General features: G+C 39.4%; 3 protein-coding genes across 4 annotated transcripts; 2 read left to right on the top strand and 1 right to left on the bottom strand.

Moving 5' to 3' along the window:
* Positions 1 to 54: 54 nt before the first annotated feature.
* Positions 55 to 1,472, bottom strand: LOC107217641 (cytochrome b-c1 complex subunit 7). Of its 2 annotated transcripts, XM_015655243.2 has the most exons (4): positions 1,313 to 1,472; positions 1,078 to 1,128; positions 318 to 484; positions 55 to 242 (listed from the first exon to the last, which is right to left on the bottom strand). In XM_015655243.2, exons 1-4 carry the CDS (start codon positions 1,347 to 1,349, stop codon positions 165 to 167), a joined length of 333 nt encoding a protein of 110 aa, XP_015510729.1. In that variant the 5' UTR covers positions 1,350 to 1,472; the 3' UTR covers positions 55 to 164. The 2 variants fall into 2 exon arrangements, with proteins under 2 accessions (XP_015510729.1, XP_046598355.1); XM_046742399.1 differs by lacking the exon at positions 1,078 to 1,128 and having other exon boundaries at positions 1,313 to 1,449.
* A 776-nt stretch (positions 1,473 to 2,248) lies between these two features.
* Positions 2,249 to 7,350, top strand: LOC107217636 (tripartite motif-containing protein 45). Its single transcript, XM_015655239.2, has 8 exons — positions 2,249 to 3,108; positions 3,631 to 3,887; positions 4,443 to 4,630; positions 4,885 to 5,079; positions 5,149 to 5,363; positions 6,147 to 6,427; positions 6,521 to 6,637; positions 7,010 to 7,350. Exons 1-8 carry the CDS (start codon positions 2,804 to 2,806, stop codon positions 7,138 to 7,140), a joined length of 1,689 nt encoding a protein of 562 aa, XP_015510725.1. The 5' UTR covers positions 2,249 to 2,803; the 3' UTR covers positions 7,141 to 7,350.
* Positions 7,351 to 10,314: 2,964 nt separating this feature from the next.
* On the top strand, positions 10,315 to 13,416 carry LOC107217640 (COP9 signalosome complex subunit 8). The gene is made up of 5 exons (XM_015655242.2): positions 10,315 to 10,472; positions 10,709 to 10,957; positions 11,261 to 11,331; positions 11,414 to 11,592; positions 13,008 to 13,416. The coding sequence occupies exons 2-5, from the start codon at positions 10,901 to 10,903 to the stop codon at positions 13,256 to 13,258; spliced, it is 558 nt and encodes a 185-aa protein (XP_015510728.1). The 5' UTR covers positions 10,315 to 10,472; positions 10,709 to 10,900; the 3' UTR covers positions 13,259 to 13,416.
* The last annotated feature ends 4,182 nt before the right edge of the window (positions 13,417 to 17,598 follow it).

The raw sequence follows: 17,598 nt of genomic DNA, 5'->3' as shown, positions 1-17,598 counted from the left end.
TTCAATAGTTGTTACAGCACAGAAATTGCAAAAATAATACATACAACTCGTTACTTAGATCGTAAATGTATGTTTTATTAATTTCAAATAATATTACACATCGTTATTTAATATACACATAACATATACCATTTATATGACTAAGAAAGAACCGTGCAATGTATTTACATCTTGTTCCACTGTTTTTTTTCTTCTTCTTCTTTGATGATCTCGTCGATGTAAGGTCGTAAGTATCTAACATCCTGAAAAGAAATGTTGTGGGTGAAATTACATGACCCAGATCTTAAAAAATATTGCTTCCTCTGATTATTGCTCACCTCTTCGTATTTAGTCCACTCTTCCTTGGGTAAAATGGACTTTGTAATAGACAACTGGGTAGCGCGAAGTATGCGGAAATTTCTTTCATCAACCAGTTTTTGTGGCAATCTTTTCAACGCTTTCGCCACCACCTCTGTCTCATGGAGGCAGTCGTCGTGATGCAGACCTGCATTCAAACAAGGATAGTGCAAGACTTAAATACTCACCATATTTCTTTTTTACTGAGATATTAACCTGGAAATCGAGTCGTCTACCCACCAGTTGTGTAGCTACGACTGAGACAATTTCAATGATATGTAACCCAGTATAATTATCTCCACCAAATCACAAATAGATCAGTTTTAAACACTGAAGCCGAACACTGAGCGTTCAAGCATCTGAAGGTTAACATCCAAATTCAATACTCACACTGGATGTTTGAAGCCAAATAACTCTAGACTGGATGAGGATAAATATATACTCTCACACATCGTTGGGTTCATCTCAATTTCCTATAAAAGACTTGTTCAAAGACGACACGATTTTTGACAACCCTATTGTTAACTCACGTTAGCAGGAGAGAATGTAGTTGAAAAGACGGAAAAGGTTATAGGTTTACAGAGACACTTGTATATTGTCGAAACACAAGGTTCACTAATTTTCAACATTGTAATCATCAATTACTAGCTAGCTGAATATACGCCTATACGACTTTAGAATATGGAATTTAGACGTGAGAGTGACTGACAAAGATGAAGATAAATAAATATAACGTCTTACCATATTGATTAAACCGGGAAAGATTGTAAGCCCATTTTTTTATACCTTCGCCTGAAATGTAGAAGATAAAATAACGTAAATACAAAGATCTTAAGTTATGTAAGGTCGCGGAGTGTCATGGTCGTGATGAAATCTCAGTCTTGTGCTCAGGAATGAGTGTAGTCTGAATTTTGGTTCAATTTATTGCTATATCTTTGAATGATAGTTGCAGATAGTTAAGAGATCTCGAACTTACTAAAGAAGCCCGGGGTTTTTTTAGGTACCCAACTCATAGCTTGATACCAGACGAAAAGAACCTCAAAATTTTCAACGTCCAAGAACAGCACCACGGCTATTACGTTCGGTACTTTGACCACTAACTACCTCACTCCGTGAACCAGATGCGCTCATTCCACATCAGTTCTGGCACTAGTTCGGTACATCATTTACTCATTCATGCCTCGTCCGCTCGCTAGCGCTACCTGACTGTCTAATTAGTGTCTAACTACGAAATCCAGTTTAAACTAAATATTAATTATTACTTGCAGTAGAAATTGAGAAATTGTTTCAGCAGTTACATTTTTTTAAAAATATTATTAAAAAAATAACATTAAGAAAAAATCATTGCTTTGTTATAGTAAAGTTGATGCAAATTTGAGATCTTACCAAAATTTTTGTTGGAACGTTTTTCCTATATTAGATAATTTGCTGCACAGATTATTTTAAAACTATATTCCATTGCGAAATTCATGAATGACACCTCTACCGCTGATAATTCTTTGGGGAAATAATTCACATTCAAATGATTGCGGCATTGCCAAGCAGCGCCTCAAAAAGAGGAGACGATTTAACAGTAATATTGACTGGTTAAAACCAGCAGCTGCTCACGTGATATTTTGATAAACATGTTTCAAGGATGCGAGGGAAGCGGATTGGGTAAGAACGTGTGTAAAAAAGCATCCCTCATTTAGCCCTTTATGAATTGCTCGACTGCGACTGAATCGTAGCTGGCCGCAACCTTCGAAAATATATCTGAACAAAAACTAGAATAAAAATGCGATTGTTGGTGGTTTAAAGTAGTCCATGTAGTTGTAAAAGTAAGTTGAAGGCGCGGGAAGAAGGGCGGCTGCCTAATCCCTGACAGAAGATTCCTCAGAGAGCTAGCATTCGTGGATGAGTATGCGTGTGCCCACTGCAGGGTACCGAAATATATTTTTAACTCCTCACGGCATAGTGCCATACCTCGTAACCAGGGAAGCGTGGGAGGTATGCGCATTGCTTGTGGCCGCATAGGCAATCTGGTTCGCGGACAAGCCCTGGGAGTCGAGACGATTAGTGAACAGAAGTTGAGTGGAGAGGTGGATTGCAGCAGTCGGTTCGAAGCAGTCTTCGGTCATCCCGTAGTCCGTCCACCAAACAAACCAAACCATTCGCTGATCTTTCGATTTCGTCCAGACGTCACAGCATTAGCAACTGCCGTCTATTTGTCGGCGATGATAGTGATCGCTGGGACTGATTCATCCGACCAAACGATGTTTGCTTTCTAAGCCACTCAAGCAGCGAAGATAAATTGATTATTCGATTCCACGAGGTTTCCTAACACTGTTGGTCCACTTACCCACTTACGATTCTTGGTTTCCGCATGGTGAATCATGTATCATTTTTAGTGCAGTGAACATTTATCCTATAAAATAATTAAGATCGCAATTGTACCGCATCGATAAGATCAGGCAATTCGCCTGGTGGGATGAAAGACGTTGACGAATCGGCTCGTGGCTTGATGAAGAAGAAGATGAAGGGTAAACAGCAAACGACCTCGATTGACCTGGTTGATATAGTGAAGAATTCGGGGAGAATACAAGCTCTGGCTCGCGGTTGCTGCGGGCGGGATGAACTTCACAGAGTTGATGGTAACGGGAGTCAGAAGACCACCACCTGCAAGGATCAGAAGGAGGCATTCATATTCGGCAGTTGGAAGCGTCGGCACAAGCGAAGACCAGCCGCGACCGCCACGGTCAGGCCAGTGTCGATCAGCGATGAGAATTTCGAGAGGTAAGTCGACGGCATTTTTCAAAAATTTTTAGATCCCGGACGCGCGAGACGTTTGTTAGTTGGTTGGTTGGTCTGCTGCTGAGGTCACCGGTGAAAACAAACCGGCGCGTTCTATTCCTGATCACGCGAGCATTCCTCTTACCGAGTTTAAGGATTGCCGAGATTCCGAAAGTGTCGAGGGACGCTTTAGTGCTATTTAGATCAATAACCGAAGAGAAGAGACTACGACCGATTCGTTTCAGGCCACCTCGTGGCTTGCCGTACTGGCCACTCAGTTTAACAGCAGTGTATATATTATTTCTGCCTGACGGTTTGCAGCACCGGAGAATTAATGCCCTGACATCGAGTGGTTCTAAACATAGAATAGCGCGACATTCACCGTTTAGAATAATTGTTGTAACTGACCAGCTCGCACCTATGCTTTGTGAGGCTGAACGAGGGGGCAGGAAATGGCTTGAATACAGTATTAGATGCACTAGTACAACAGCGTTGTTGACTAGTAGCGAATTGCTTTTGCCGTAGGAACAACAACAATAATTTAAGACAGGATGACTCGAAACGAGGAATCCCCGCCTCTCAGAGAAGTTCTACCTACTACCCCTCCTCTTACACGACGACCAGCGTCACTTCCTTCGGTCTCGAATGTCGTGTCGATGGCAACGTCCCTTGCGAGGAGGAATTCTGGTGTCCGAGATGCAGTCAGCGGATGCAAGAACCGCGACTCCTCCCCTGCCTCCATCCGATCTGCACTCCGTGCGTCGACCAGCTAATGAGCCAAGGTAGGTTGAATCGATAAATATCAGTTACCGATCAAGGAGATGCGGATTGATCATGACAAGACTTATCTTCGATCGTGTCTCGATGGCATTAGATACCAATAGTGTTCCATTGACGATGGGCTCTTCAGTGCTTGTAATACTCACTCAGCCGCCAGGATGTTTGGTTCCAGTCAAATGCGCACATGTGCGTGATGTACGAGTGAGATCTTCGCGGTCGCACACGGCCTAGAACCAGAACGCACGTGTTGCCCCTCCTTGATCCATTGCTTGAACTGTGCGCTGCGGGTAAGCACAGCCGCATATCGTATGGCAAAAGGCGCAGGATGCTTCTGTTTACTGAATGAAAAACGAGAAGACACTGCGCGCAAGATACAGACTGCAGGGTGTTGTCTTGCACCGCAGCGACTTCCTTTCCTCTTCATCAAACCTTTTCTGAATTTACATGACGTGTACTTGGAAAACCGCGAACAAAGATTAATATTACAAAAGGATTGACGGTTGCCTGTGTGAATTTTATTTATCGATCTTTGACTAGGAGAACAAATATCCTTTCAGGAATGTCAACCTCCGGTTTTCGTGAGGGATGCCCAATTTGCGAGACTCCGTTACCCTGCTTTGCTGGCTTGACTAACGCCTTACCTCCACCGCATTATCCTCTTCAGCATCGTCTTGTCATGGACGCTGTCAGAAGGCGGCTTGCCCATCAGGTTCTCTGCTGCGATACTTGTCCTGAGGAGGTTCAGGTGAGCAGTAATAGATTACGTAACACTCGCTGGCTGTACGTTTAAACGAATGTTGAGTCTAGGCGTCTACAGTTAAATATTGAAATTCACTTTCCATTTTCAATATTTACTCTTTCGCGAATCTGTTACCAAGTTTCAAATAAATCTTTAGATATCTTCACCATATCGATGACTGATTACCGAATTTCGCAAAACCCCTGACAAACTTGGTAACGTCCATTTTCTGATCTAATATTCTCTTCCGGTCTGCACAGGCCTCGGTCCACTGTCCTGCGTGTCTGCGAAACTTTTGTTCGGACTGTGGGACAGAGCATCAAGAGCAGGAAGTGAGAGCTTACAAGGTGCACGAAGTGCGACCACTTTGGGAGGCGCGTCGAGTTCGCCGAACAGCGTTGTGTTTGGCCCACCCGACGCATGCTCTTCGCTTCCACTGCATCGCATGTCAGCAGGTCGGTAATCCGTTGAAATGATGTACAAGAACTTGTTTAAATAATGGCAACGTTCTTTACCAATTTCAGGTGACATGCAGAGAGTGCATGTGGCGCGGAGCTCATCGAGGCCATGCCAGCGAGGGTGCTTCTGGAGCCGGAAGAAGGGCTGCCGCCCTCATCACCGCCGCTCTCCAGCGTGCCAGGACCCTCCTCAACTCCCTTCTTGTTGAATACAACAGTCAGTTATTTTCTCCCACAACCCTCGACAGGAGGCACAGTCTATACAACATCGAGAGCGAAAGGTTGGCTGGTTTTTTTTTAGCATGTGTGTCCATGTGTCTTGTCTTTCAATTTGAGACATTTTTTGTGAGTATCGTATCTACAGAAAAATCACCCATTCCGAATTCTCAAGGTTAAGTAGGCCGTTAAAAAATGTTCTTTTTTAGCAATCGTGCGATAACGAGTTTTTGAAGACACACAAAAAAAAGAGGTACTTAATCCACATGAAATTTTAAATATGCAATTTACAGGGGTGACTAGAATTATATATTTAACATTGTTTTTCAATATCTTTTATAATATTCTTATCGGAATCCAAAGTATGCGTGCAGTCGAGCAATATGGCGGCGCAAACGGGCAACAGTTGACCATTTTAGCTGCATAATATGAATAAAACTGGACAATAAGCTTGGTTCCATTTCAGTTGTGTCACATTGAGTTGATGAATGTAGAAATGCATGCTAAAAACCATTTCTATAGTTGAGTACGAATCGGTTTGCATTACAGATTACATTTTATACGACTAGATAGTATCTCTCGGTATTCAGAACCCGAGCAGAGCAATATTGCAGAAAAAATTTGTAACAGACATACCAATAATATCAATTTATCAAATTCCGTTGCATTATGATTCACAAAGAAATTTCTGGGATTTTGGAACCGTTACAGCAAAAAATTGAAACTCTGTTGACGTGGATCAAAGTTGCTAAAAGAGCATAATCACTTTTTTCTGGCTTCATTGAAACTTTATAACTGTACAAGTACTTGTGCTCATATCTGGGCTGATATATTTATTGCATCGTCAGGTACTCGGACACCTTGTCACGAATTCATCACTCCAGAAGTCGTTCGACGCTGTCATCGCATACAAAAGAGGCCAAGGCGCGTATGCAGGAATTCGCGCGACTTCAGAGAGCTCGATATCTCCTGGACGCGATAGCGCTATCCGAGGAACTTCTAGCCGACGGCGCGGATGTCGAGATCCTCAGCCTCAGTGGTATCATTTTGAAACGGCTGAAAAACCTCGGAGTGAAGCCTCTGCAGCCGGAAAAATCACGGAACGATGACTCCAATGAATTTTGCAGTGGTAAGAGGATTTTTAATTTTTTTTCAAACTCTGAACCGAAGAATTTTCGTAGAGCCACACAGAGGTAATTGTTGATATTTTGTTACCTTATAGAATCCCAGGACGACAACGGGCTGAGAATTTCGCATCCAGGCGTTTACCACTGTTGCACATTTTGCTCTAGTGGTGGAAGGAAAGAGGCTGTCTGTGCCTGCCGTGGAACGATGCCAGGTTAGTGATGAAATAAGTAGCCACACAAAGTTCCGAGGTCCTTAATTTCATTTAAAGACGTGTAGTGGCAGTCAACGAACTTATAGCACACTAATCCTGTCACGTATTAAATATAAAAATACATTCTTATTGTTTATTTCACTCCAACTTGTCTCATTGTCACGAAACAAAGATCCACTAGCTTCCACGATTGATTCTGTGCTTCGAAATTCAGAAAATTCTCCCTAAACTACCAGCTGATTGTCACTTCCGACGCCATATTGCTCTAACTAAGCCCACATTAAGGATTTAAATGATTTGATCATCTGAATTTGATCATATGCAGCACAACATGAATATACTTTTAACTTAACGTACTCACGTCATCTCCAGGAGGATACAGAGGCTGCGGTCACGGGCATGTGGGACATCCTGGCGTCAGCCACTGGTCGTGCTGCGGTTCTATTCATCGGCACGGTGCATGTCGTTCGCCAAAAAAATGCGTATATCAAATAATACTTTAACTTTGCAGAGTTAAAGTGTATAAGAGCGAAAATATATCGTTTAATAATATATTCTACGATAATAACTAATGTTATTATTGTTATTAAATTATTTCAAATTGACATATTCCTCGACAATTTATAAATTTTAGTACGTATACGTATATATAATAATATATATAATATATGTATTGTATCTTTTTAGGTATTTTTGAGTGGGTGTGTATAGTAATATCCTCTACCACCATTACTACTACTACTATAAGCATTAGAATAATGTAATCACACATATATAATACAACTGATATAATTAACGGCCGAATGAAAAATAATTTAATTTATCGAATTAAAAATATATCCTTATACTCGACAACCACTTATTTCACGTATGAACGGTAAACAAGTTCGCGGTACACTTTGAATATTAAACGAACGAACTTAATTATTTGCATCGATTGTTCTGCTTTAATTGATCCTTGCTGCTCATATTCTGCCCTTTGAATTAAGTTTCGAGTAGATTTTCTTCTTCAAATCTAGTTTTCCGTTTATTTTCGTGAACGAACAGGGAATAACGTAACGTTGGTACACTCTTCGACTACCAGCTCTTTTTCTACAGTTCTAATTTGTGATCCGAACTGAGTGAGCTTAGGTTTGGTTGGTGGACGAATTAGGAGTATTCAGCAGTAAATAAGATTGAGTCAATGAATGAGTCCGAAAAACGTTGGGGAGATCCTGTAGCACAGTAGGACGCTTTCTTCGAGTCTAATACTTGTTATAAGCGTTATAGGTATCGCTGAGCATTCGTTTCTTTCTCGAACCGCATGCGCTATAAATAGCACTTATAATACAGCTGTTATCCAAGGGTCCGGACATCTGCAGCTTGAGTTTTTTCCGCATTAGTTTACAGACAAGCTTGCGGTGAGCGGTAATAACCTGAAATACAAGGAATTAGAATGTAATCATCCCATTAGGGAAACAAAATGAGTGTTAAGAAAATGATGTGATCAATATTATGAATCATTTTAGTTCATAGAGTGGACTTGTGGTACATTAAGGGGGTGATCTGGTCGATTTTGACGTTGATGTATATATTTCTAAATATCGAAGTTCGCGTGTCTCAAAAGTGAAAAAGGGCTTAAAAGCCCCATTCTATACGTAATTCTGAATAAAAATACTCAAATACGTTTTCATTTGACGCAGAAATAAAGAAGGAGCATGAATTATACGAATGTACTGTTGTAATTTTGTAGAATCCATATCATTTCTTTATTTTTACGTCACATGAAAATGTACTAAAGTGTTTTTGTTCAGAATTGGGCATAGAATGGGGCTGTTGAGCTCTTTTTTGCCTCTAAGATACGTGGACTTCGATATTTAGAGATATATACGTTAACGTCGAAATCATCTAGGGCACCCCCTTAAAATTGGGCTAGCTTCGTCTTTATTCCGTGTTCAGATATGACCTAATTTTTCTCAAATACTATACATACATAATACGGCAACTTATGGATACATATATACCTATGAGGAAGTCAAGTTTACTATTTTCGTTCATAACAGCTGGGCCTCTTACATGTTACAAGTGTTTAAACGTTTACATATGTCAATACATATGTTTCAAACTTTGTTATGAAGCCCATATATTTGAGCTAAGGAAAACAACTACAGCCTGCATGAGAAATGATTGTTGTTTCTGCTACAAGTTAGGATGAGAATATGCGGGGTATTATACTACATGTGGCATTTCCTCAGATCTAAATCTGTTTATTAATAGTAGTCATAACTTGTATATCTTCGATTTGAAGGGTCTTGTCACCAACTAATTAAAATCAACCTTATTAAAAGAAAAAAAATATATACATATATATATAAAAATTTATGTTCACGTTCACGTGAAAACAGAGGAAGAAATGTTTAGTTAAAATCAGAAAATAACAATATTTTTGTTGCAGTAGTTATACATAGAGATTTGAGTTGAATTATGTGGGAGGTGTGTAAGAGTAACGGTAACGAACCCTGTATTGTCAGTCAATAGTTTCTTGGATTAGCCACTGGAGTCGGGCGCTACAATCGGGCAGAAACGAAGCGAGCCAGGGGTAGCGCGCTGGGTTTCAGATTTTTCAGTCGAGTTCTAGACATGGTGACTACCAGAAGTGCTCGAGACGATTAAGTAGATATCGGTATCCAAGCAATAGCGACACGAGGGCGAGTCCATCATTTTGAAGTTGAATAAGAGTATGCGCAAATACATACATATTAGAGGCGCCTGGTTCTTCGAGGCGTGGACACTGAAGTGTTCATGTGACCGCGTAGGAATCCCGGCGAATGATTATGAGCACATTGCACGTATCCGATCAACTATTGTTCCGGATTGTTGTCATCATTGAAAGACAGCATAAGCGGGAGGAGTTTTTGCTTTGAGGCCGATGTATATGTGCGTGCTGGAGCCCCTGACGCCACGATTGATAAGTTAGTGGCGGCGGCGCGAACTTAAAAATGTCCATGCGACCGCGTAGGGCACAGTATGTATGTACATATAGACATACTGCATCACACGAAAGCATTAATTTAATCTGCATCTGTTCTTGAGACACTTTTAATGCCCAGATATTCTTTTGATATCAGAAGCAATTTTACGCCAAGAAATTTTCATGTATTCAATTTCAAGTCACTGTGATTGATAGTTCCAACAGTTCAGCCGAAAAACAATAGTTCTCCGTATCATATTTATCCCAAGTTGCAGTGCAAGGTGTCCTAGTTTTTCTTTTCTGAGTTCCTGGTATCTTGATTATAGTCAAAAAAAAACTTTCAAGAATTCTATTCTGTGCTGAAGGACCTATGACTCCCGAGTTTTGCAAAAACTCTGAAGCTTATTCCTGCAGATTTAAAAAAAAAAAGCAAATGAAGTACCAATTCTAAAACTCGCTGTCACGAATTTGTTTATATTCTGAGCCAGGCACACATCCATGTCATTCGTCGTTACTGCGTATGCGCAGAGAGACCAACTATTCGTTTACTTCTAAAGGCAGAGTCGCCAGCTCAGTGATTTTGTCACCAGATTTAATACCTTTCATGACTCTTTCGGTGACATTGTTTTTCACTTGTGGCAAGTACCTAATCTGGTGATTTGGAACCCATTGCGGTGATTTTCAGTGACATTACTTATATTTAAAATTTTTTTTTCGTATTAGTTGGTTCTGGTTGTCGTGAGTGCATTCGAGCGGCATTTGATCGTTTCAGGGATTATAGACTTTTCAACAGAATCCTGTGACACAACCAACGCGATCCTCGATATAAGATGCAGCTTAAAAATATCAGGGCAATGCTGTCAGGTATAGGAGTTTCCAAAAAAGGTAAGTTCGAAGAGTGAAACTTTACAAGCACATCAGAACAATACTGACAAAACAGATAATTCTCTACGTCCAAACAGTTTATATGATTAAAATATTATTTTATTCTGTAATAATGAATATAAATACATCTATATTCATAATTGTGGAAGTACAAATTAATAAGGTTAACAACATTTATAAAAGCGTTTTAATAAAGAAAAAGCACTATGAAAAAATCTGGTGACGTTTGTTCCTAGTGACATGCCCGGATTTTGAGTTGGCAATAGTGTCAGAGCTCGAGTGAGAAAGAGACACAGCTATACGAACACGAAGGACGGTATATTCAAGGAAGTTGCAAACTGTCAAATAAAAAATTGAACTGGACAACATCATCCTTGCGAAAACTTGTAACAGTCAAAAAGTTCACGGAGACGTAGTGGAGGCTCAATATGGTCTTGAAGGAGGTTGAGAAGTTACTTGATGAGCTCGAGAAGGCAGAACTTGAGGTTAGCCGGTGAAAATCTTCGAAACCTAAGTTAATCTTAACTACACATACAATTTAAAAAAAAATTCTTACAAGCGTTGAAAATTACACCTCAATTGCAACGAATTGCGAAATGAATTAAATACTACGATCTAACCTAGTACAATACATTTTTTATTTTTGTTTCTAAAATAAAACGCAATTCTTAACCTACAAACTTTCAAAATCTGAAAATAATAATTTTACATGAAAACGAATAGCGATCAAATTTTTACGAATTCTCTGCTATATCTGTAATCAAAAAGTTTGTCTTATTTCGTTTCAGGCACCTAATGGAGGCGCAACACCACAGACTTATACCCAGCTACTGGCGGTTTACCTATACCAAAATGACATGTAAGCCATACAGAGACGAGATAACGAAGGGAAAAAAATATAGTAGATGTACTTACTACACCTTGTATCTTCTGTTTATTAGATGCAATGCTAAATATTTGTGGAAACGGATACCGGCCAACGTCAAGGCAAACAGCAATGAACTTCAGCAGGTCTGGTTAGTCGGGCAGCGAATGTGGCAGCGAGACTGGCCTGCAGTACATGCAGCTCTGAGCACTGAATGGAGCGAAGACATAAACAGCATAATGAATGCTCTCAAAGGTTGTTTAATCTAATGATGAGAAAATTCAATATCAAAGCCCCCCCTTGCTAATACCCCCCTATGCTGGTCCAAAAATTTGGCAAAATCGATCAATTTTTTTTTTTGCATATTATAGCTACCTCTTTTAAGAATATTTTGACCAAAGCCCATATCGAACTTCCAAAAATTGAGAAAGTTATGAGCATTTGAGTGAAACAGTGTACGACCGCTCAGTGTGCGCCTCAATAGATTTATTGGCTTGAAGGCTAGAAAAATTTGCCTGTAAGGAAGCTGCGAATGTGACTAAAGGCTTCGTACATGCCTCACGAGTCGCCGATCAACGGTTAGAAAAATTCCCATTTCAGCTGATACAGAAGTAAGCGTCAAAACAGAGATCAAAACTTTAAACGCATTAACTTTAAATATGTTTATCTGAAAACTCCATATTTCAACCTTGTGGACATAAAATCTCGAGTTCTATCCAACCGGTTGACTTAAAATTTGGTATGAATCTTCAGTATACATTCTTCTATAGCCTATACCATAGGGATTGCGAAATTATTGTTATCACTATTTAAAAAAAGTGAAAAACATCGAAAAACACAAGGAACATAATTAATTCTGTTTTCAAACAGTCACCGTTTTGTAATATTTTTTCCTTTTCTTGGTTCCGGCTATAGTGACATTTTCACTCATCAAGAAATCTCGCTGTTTTTCCGTTCTAGATGAATGGGAGCACTGGAATCGTGTCATCCACCTCACCGTTTTTTTTATCACGGCCCTATTTAGAGGCCCATAACGTTTTTAAAAAAATTTAAGAACAAGTTCTTTAAACACTAATAATACCTCTGTGAAGAAATGGATGGTGAAAATATAAATTTTTTTTATATCAAGCCCAAAAAAACGCCTGAAATCCAGACCTCTAGACCAGAATAGCCTCTGATACATAAATAGATTCATGGTTTGAATACTAAATGTATGAATTTTGTATAAAGAAAGCAAGTAAAAATATCAGGGTGGTATTCTCATGAGTTAAAAGTATCAAAATAGATTCCAAAATATTTAGCTACCACTCCAGGCTCATACCTCAATTCTAAGTTCTGTTCATATCTTTTGCATTATTTCATTTAAATATCGGGATTCTTGGGACTTCACAATTAATTTTTTTTTGTTTTTTTTTCAACTTTATAAAGTGTCAGATTTTCCGACAACACACTTCAGTAAAAAAAATGTACCGCGAATCGTTAAAAACTCTGTTGTTCAAATGGAAAGATTGAAAGGATTTAGGACAGAACTGAGAATGGGATAATAGCCTAGAATTTCGGCTACTTCCTTTTAAATTGATTTTGATAGATTTTAATCTATAGGAAATGGGAAAACTCACTTGGAAATGTGAAACTTGAGGAAAAACAGTATTGAAATTATTTTGTTTTAGAAAATGTTCGAGAACGCGCGGTAATATTGATATCAGAGGCATATTCCTCGTTGACGCTGATCACGTTGGCCAGCATGACGGGACTGTCGGCGCCAGAAGCGCAAACTCTTGCTACCGAGAGGGAATGGAAAATCGAGGGTGACATGGTACAGCCGAAGAGAATAGATAAGGACTATCATCTTGGCCAAAACAGCCTCACTGAGGACCAGCTCCACAAGCTTACGCAGTTTGTTTCGTTCCTGGAAAATTAAAATATCTCCAAGTCCGTTTGCGATACATGAATCGCATTTAAAATACTTCTATATCGTAATTTAATGATCTCTTGTCATATAAAATGTATAATTATTCATGATATTATTATTACTGCTATTATTACTAGTGAAGAGAATCTACCTCATCATATTTCATACACCCGGTTTTTCTATTACTTTCTTCCTAATTTTTTTGTGAACAACAAGGCTCATGGTGGCTACTCTTGATGGAAGGCCTGGAAATCAGAGAAAGCTCAGGGAATCTTTTAATTGGTCAGAAAAAATGAACGGTGGTTCGACGGAACGGGAAAAAACTAAGCTTATTCTACAAAAAATCAAAATTCGGAAAAATCGCATGCTACAAATTTTGAATCAATATAGATCGTGTCAAGAAATAAAGTGCTTTTCGGATGAAAAATTTCGTACTATGCACGAGAGATATTTTTATAAATTACGTAGAGAACAAAATATTACTTCCGCGTATATTTCTTGGTTTAGCGTTACGCACTCATCCAGATATTATACATAGAATAGGCAAGATGCAGGGGTTTGCATAAGTAGAAAGGATGTCCTGGTCTCTATAAAAGATATTCTATCTACGCACTAAGTAAGTTTGCATATCAATCTAAATATTATACAAAATTTTTCTTCAAATAAATTAGAAAATGTTCTCTGTAAACGTTTAGGTAACAAAGTGATTAAAAAAAAATACTTCTGTGCTTAACCTCGCATGAATAATATAAATTATTCTCAGTCACCATTAAATAGATCGTGACGATATTGACGATATTATTGGCGCTATTACTCACCATTTTAGTCAGGGAAAGTCATGGAATTTTTCGACTGTTTTTAGTGGCCACCATGAAGCTGCTGTTTTAACCAAATTTCATTCCAACATCATGGGTTTATGGAGAAATTTAATACGAAATCGGCATACGCGTAGGGGTAAGTTCAAGCCGAACTTATGATTCTGATTTCTCACTCGCAAATGGAAAATCTATAAGTGATCGCGTATTACCGGAGCCTAATGCCTGTTCATGCCACTCGACGCTCGGGAATGGATTTGCATGGGTTCAGAAGATAGCCAAGTTGCACGAAACGGTTGGTGTAGTCAGTCGTTTCCACGCAATTTAATATGAAATCAACTTCGCCTCCTGCCTCATGTATCCTCACGTATTGTAATGTTACCCACATTATTATAGATGTAAAGATTAGTTCGTTACGCAATGCAAAGAACCCGATTTCCGAGACGAATCACGCAAACCGTCCGCACGTCGGCGTGGGAATTTGAATTATTTATAAGCTCTCTGAATTCGGCTCTTCTGGTAGGATTTTACAGGTTATGCCTGACGCGTGCTCATAAATTCATTCCAAAACTTGATAGAAATTGTCGTCCGCATGTGTTAATTTGCTCTTCATTCTCCATTGTAAGAGTTGACGCGAGACAAGTGTAACTTGTTTTTTTTTTTCTAAGGCACTTGCGATTCAGGCAGCTTTCTTTCGCAAATTATGTGTATTTACCATTGTCACACAAAGTTTATTGGACTTTGGAGTGATTTGATTTGGAGTTACCGAAATTACTGGATGTTGATATCTCCTTCGGGCTTTTTTAGTATTATTATATGCAGATTGCCGGAATCCTATTATTTGTCCTAGCATCTAAGGTGTCACGAACACTTACTGGATTCGTTTCAGGCAATTAACCACTTAACTGCCGAGGCATCGTATCGGCGTTAAGCGCGCCCGTGCCGTAACTGCCAAAAATCGTGGATTAGCGTCATAAAGTAATTCAATGTTTTGGTGCCTCAGGTGAATATTTACTTTTGAAAGCATGTGTTTTAAGTATTTTTGTGGTTAAGGAATCCGATTATGACATTCATACAGTTTTGAGCCCTCGAAGTGGACGAATTTTTGTTCATTTTCTCAAATGGCGTCACAAAACAAACTAGCATTAAATTAATACGAATGTGCACAAGTATCTTCATTCATTTATTCAATGCACTCAACTTTAAATGCTCGTATCGAATACAAGATGAACATTTACGTGTATAGTAGTCTTCACTTTTTATAAACAATTTGGCTAACTGCAAAATGAAACCAAAAACAGCTCCCCAAGTTGTATAGTTTTCGAGATATTTCAGTTACAATATTTGAAAAATTCAAACCGGACGTGACATCTTTTAGAATATTGCTACCGAGTTCCGGTTTTAGGAGGCTTCGTTTGAGGCTAAAAACTAACTTTTGGAAAGATTCCTGAGAAAAAAAAAAGTTAAAACATAACCACCCTAATAAGTATAGCTTAAATTAAAAAAATTACTCGATAATTCTTTAAATTACGTATTTATACTCAAAAATACTATCATTCAATGGTTTTCCAAAGAAAGTTCATCCCGAAGAAAGAAGATGATAATTTGTTCTATGACAATGCGCGGAAAAAATAACTTTTTGTGGTCATAATTGAATTCCTTGACCTCAAAAATACTTAAAACACATGTTTTTAAATATAAAAATTCACCAGAGACACCCAAAAACGTTGAATTACTTTCCGACGCCATTTCGCGATGTTTGATAGTTACGGCACGGGCGCGTTTGATGCAGCTATAATTAATATGACAGCGGCAGTTAAATGGTAAAGGGTACTGTTCACGGATTGCTAATTCGATGGATACGCATACCATTTGGGTGATTTAATTGATATATTATACTGTAGTCCATAACCTGTGATGCGTTGACTGAGAATATACTCGTATGTATATATATATATATCCTCAGTCAACGTATGATATAGCCTTTAAGTTCATGCTAATAACGTTTGGTGTGTTTAACAATTTTTGATGTCATCTTTTCATGTTTTTCTTGTGTAACGCAGAGACGATACGATAATTCTCTGTATAGTCAATTTCCATCAGGGATCATTTTGATTATAATTATGTTCATTTATACTATTATTTTTTTCTCTACTTACTCAGATGAATCAGTTTGGTTTAAGCTTCCCAATACTAATGTTACTTGATAGCTTTCAATTTTACACCGCCACTAATCTTATAAAACTCCATTATTGCTCGGACAACGAAAACTCGTCCCAGTGAATAAATGTTTCCATCGTATTTATTCGCTTTGAACAAAAATTTCTATATACACGCGCGCGATAGAAAATGTAACGCCACCACGCGAAGATACCTCGACGAGTATTGGGTGGTACGTACGTACTACGTAGGTTCGATTTGCTCGTGCTTTGAATAATGCAAATCATCATTATTCCAATGTACGATGATTGCGATTCGATTGTATTTCTATCGTATAAGCGAAAGCCTACGCGGAAGAGAACTCTCCGAGCGCTCTGAAGTTATCGCTTACCACTTGTAAGCCCAGCAATGCTGCAGACGCCTTCTCTCTTTCTCTTGCTCAAAGACAATGCCTATATAGCAACAGCATGAATTGAAGAGGAACAAGAATACATCATCATGAGAAGAATATGCTGAAAGTGCTCTTCTCTTGCGTCGATCTCTTTGTTTCTTCTTCAAAATCTTCGTCATGATTTCCGGATGGACCAGTTTCTTCTCTTCGACACTACGATGAAGTGAAAAGAAGAGAGTCGAGGCCGGCTGCAAAGTCAGCATGGTGTTTAATCGATTTAATGCCTGAGAAATTGTTGCGGTTGGTTCGTAATTCGAGGTATAACCTATAATCGGGTCGATTGATCGGATTGCGGTGATTCGACATTGAGGATGGAGTGACCAGCTGCTACACCAGGCTGACAGATCCTTGAGTTTTCAACGTCTATTCCCGCGAGAGTGAGAAAGGTTTCTCTATACGCGGACTGGCAGGTATTGTCGGAGGGAAAAGAGGCCGACATGCCGTGGAAGAGAGGATAGAAGAGCGAGATGAGGCGAAGAAGCTGGAAGACAGAGCCGTCGAAAGCGCGGAACACAGGCGCCGAACTCCGAGGTCGGGCGTGTCACGAGGAGTCGAGTCGGGCGATAATCGACACGGGAGGAGCAAAGGTCGCATTGAGGAGGTGAGCGCTGCAGAATGGAGATTGTTCAGCGTCCCGATCGGCTCGTTTCGATCACGGTAGGTACAGGCTTTTAATTACGTCACCGTCCTCGTCGACGGGGTCGATCATCTTCACTCGTAAACCCACATCGAGGTTGCCTAGGTGCGCCGCTGCGTAGCACTCCATCGTCGAAGCACTAACCATTGTCTCGTTTGAGGAATTTGGCAATCCTAAGAAAACAAGGCTGCCCAAACAAGAAAAATATAAAAAATAAGAATCCTGCAGAAAGCCATGAAAAGCCAAAATTTTCAACCAAGTTCCTGGTAACCCAGAAACCTCACCC

This window comes from Neodiprion lecontei, chromosome 5 (assembly GCF_021901455.1).
Source record: "Neodiprion lecontei isolate iyNeoLeco1 chromosome 5, iyNeoLeco1.1, whole genome shotgun sequence".
Taxonomy (NCBI): Eukaryota; Metazoa; Arthropoda; class Insecta; order Hymenoptera; family Diprionidae; genus Neodiprion; species Neodiprion lecontei.
Note: the sequence above shows the minus strand (reverse complement) of the source record. Positions and strands in the feature narration are given on the sequence as shown.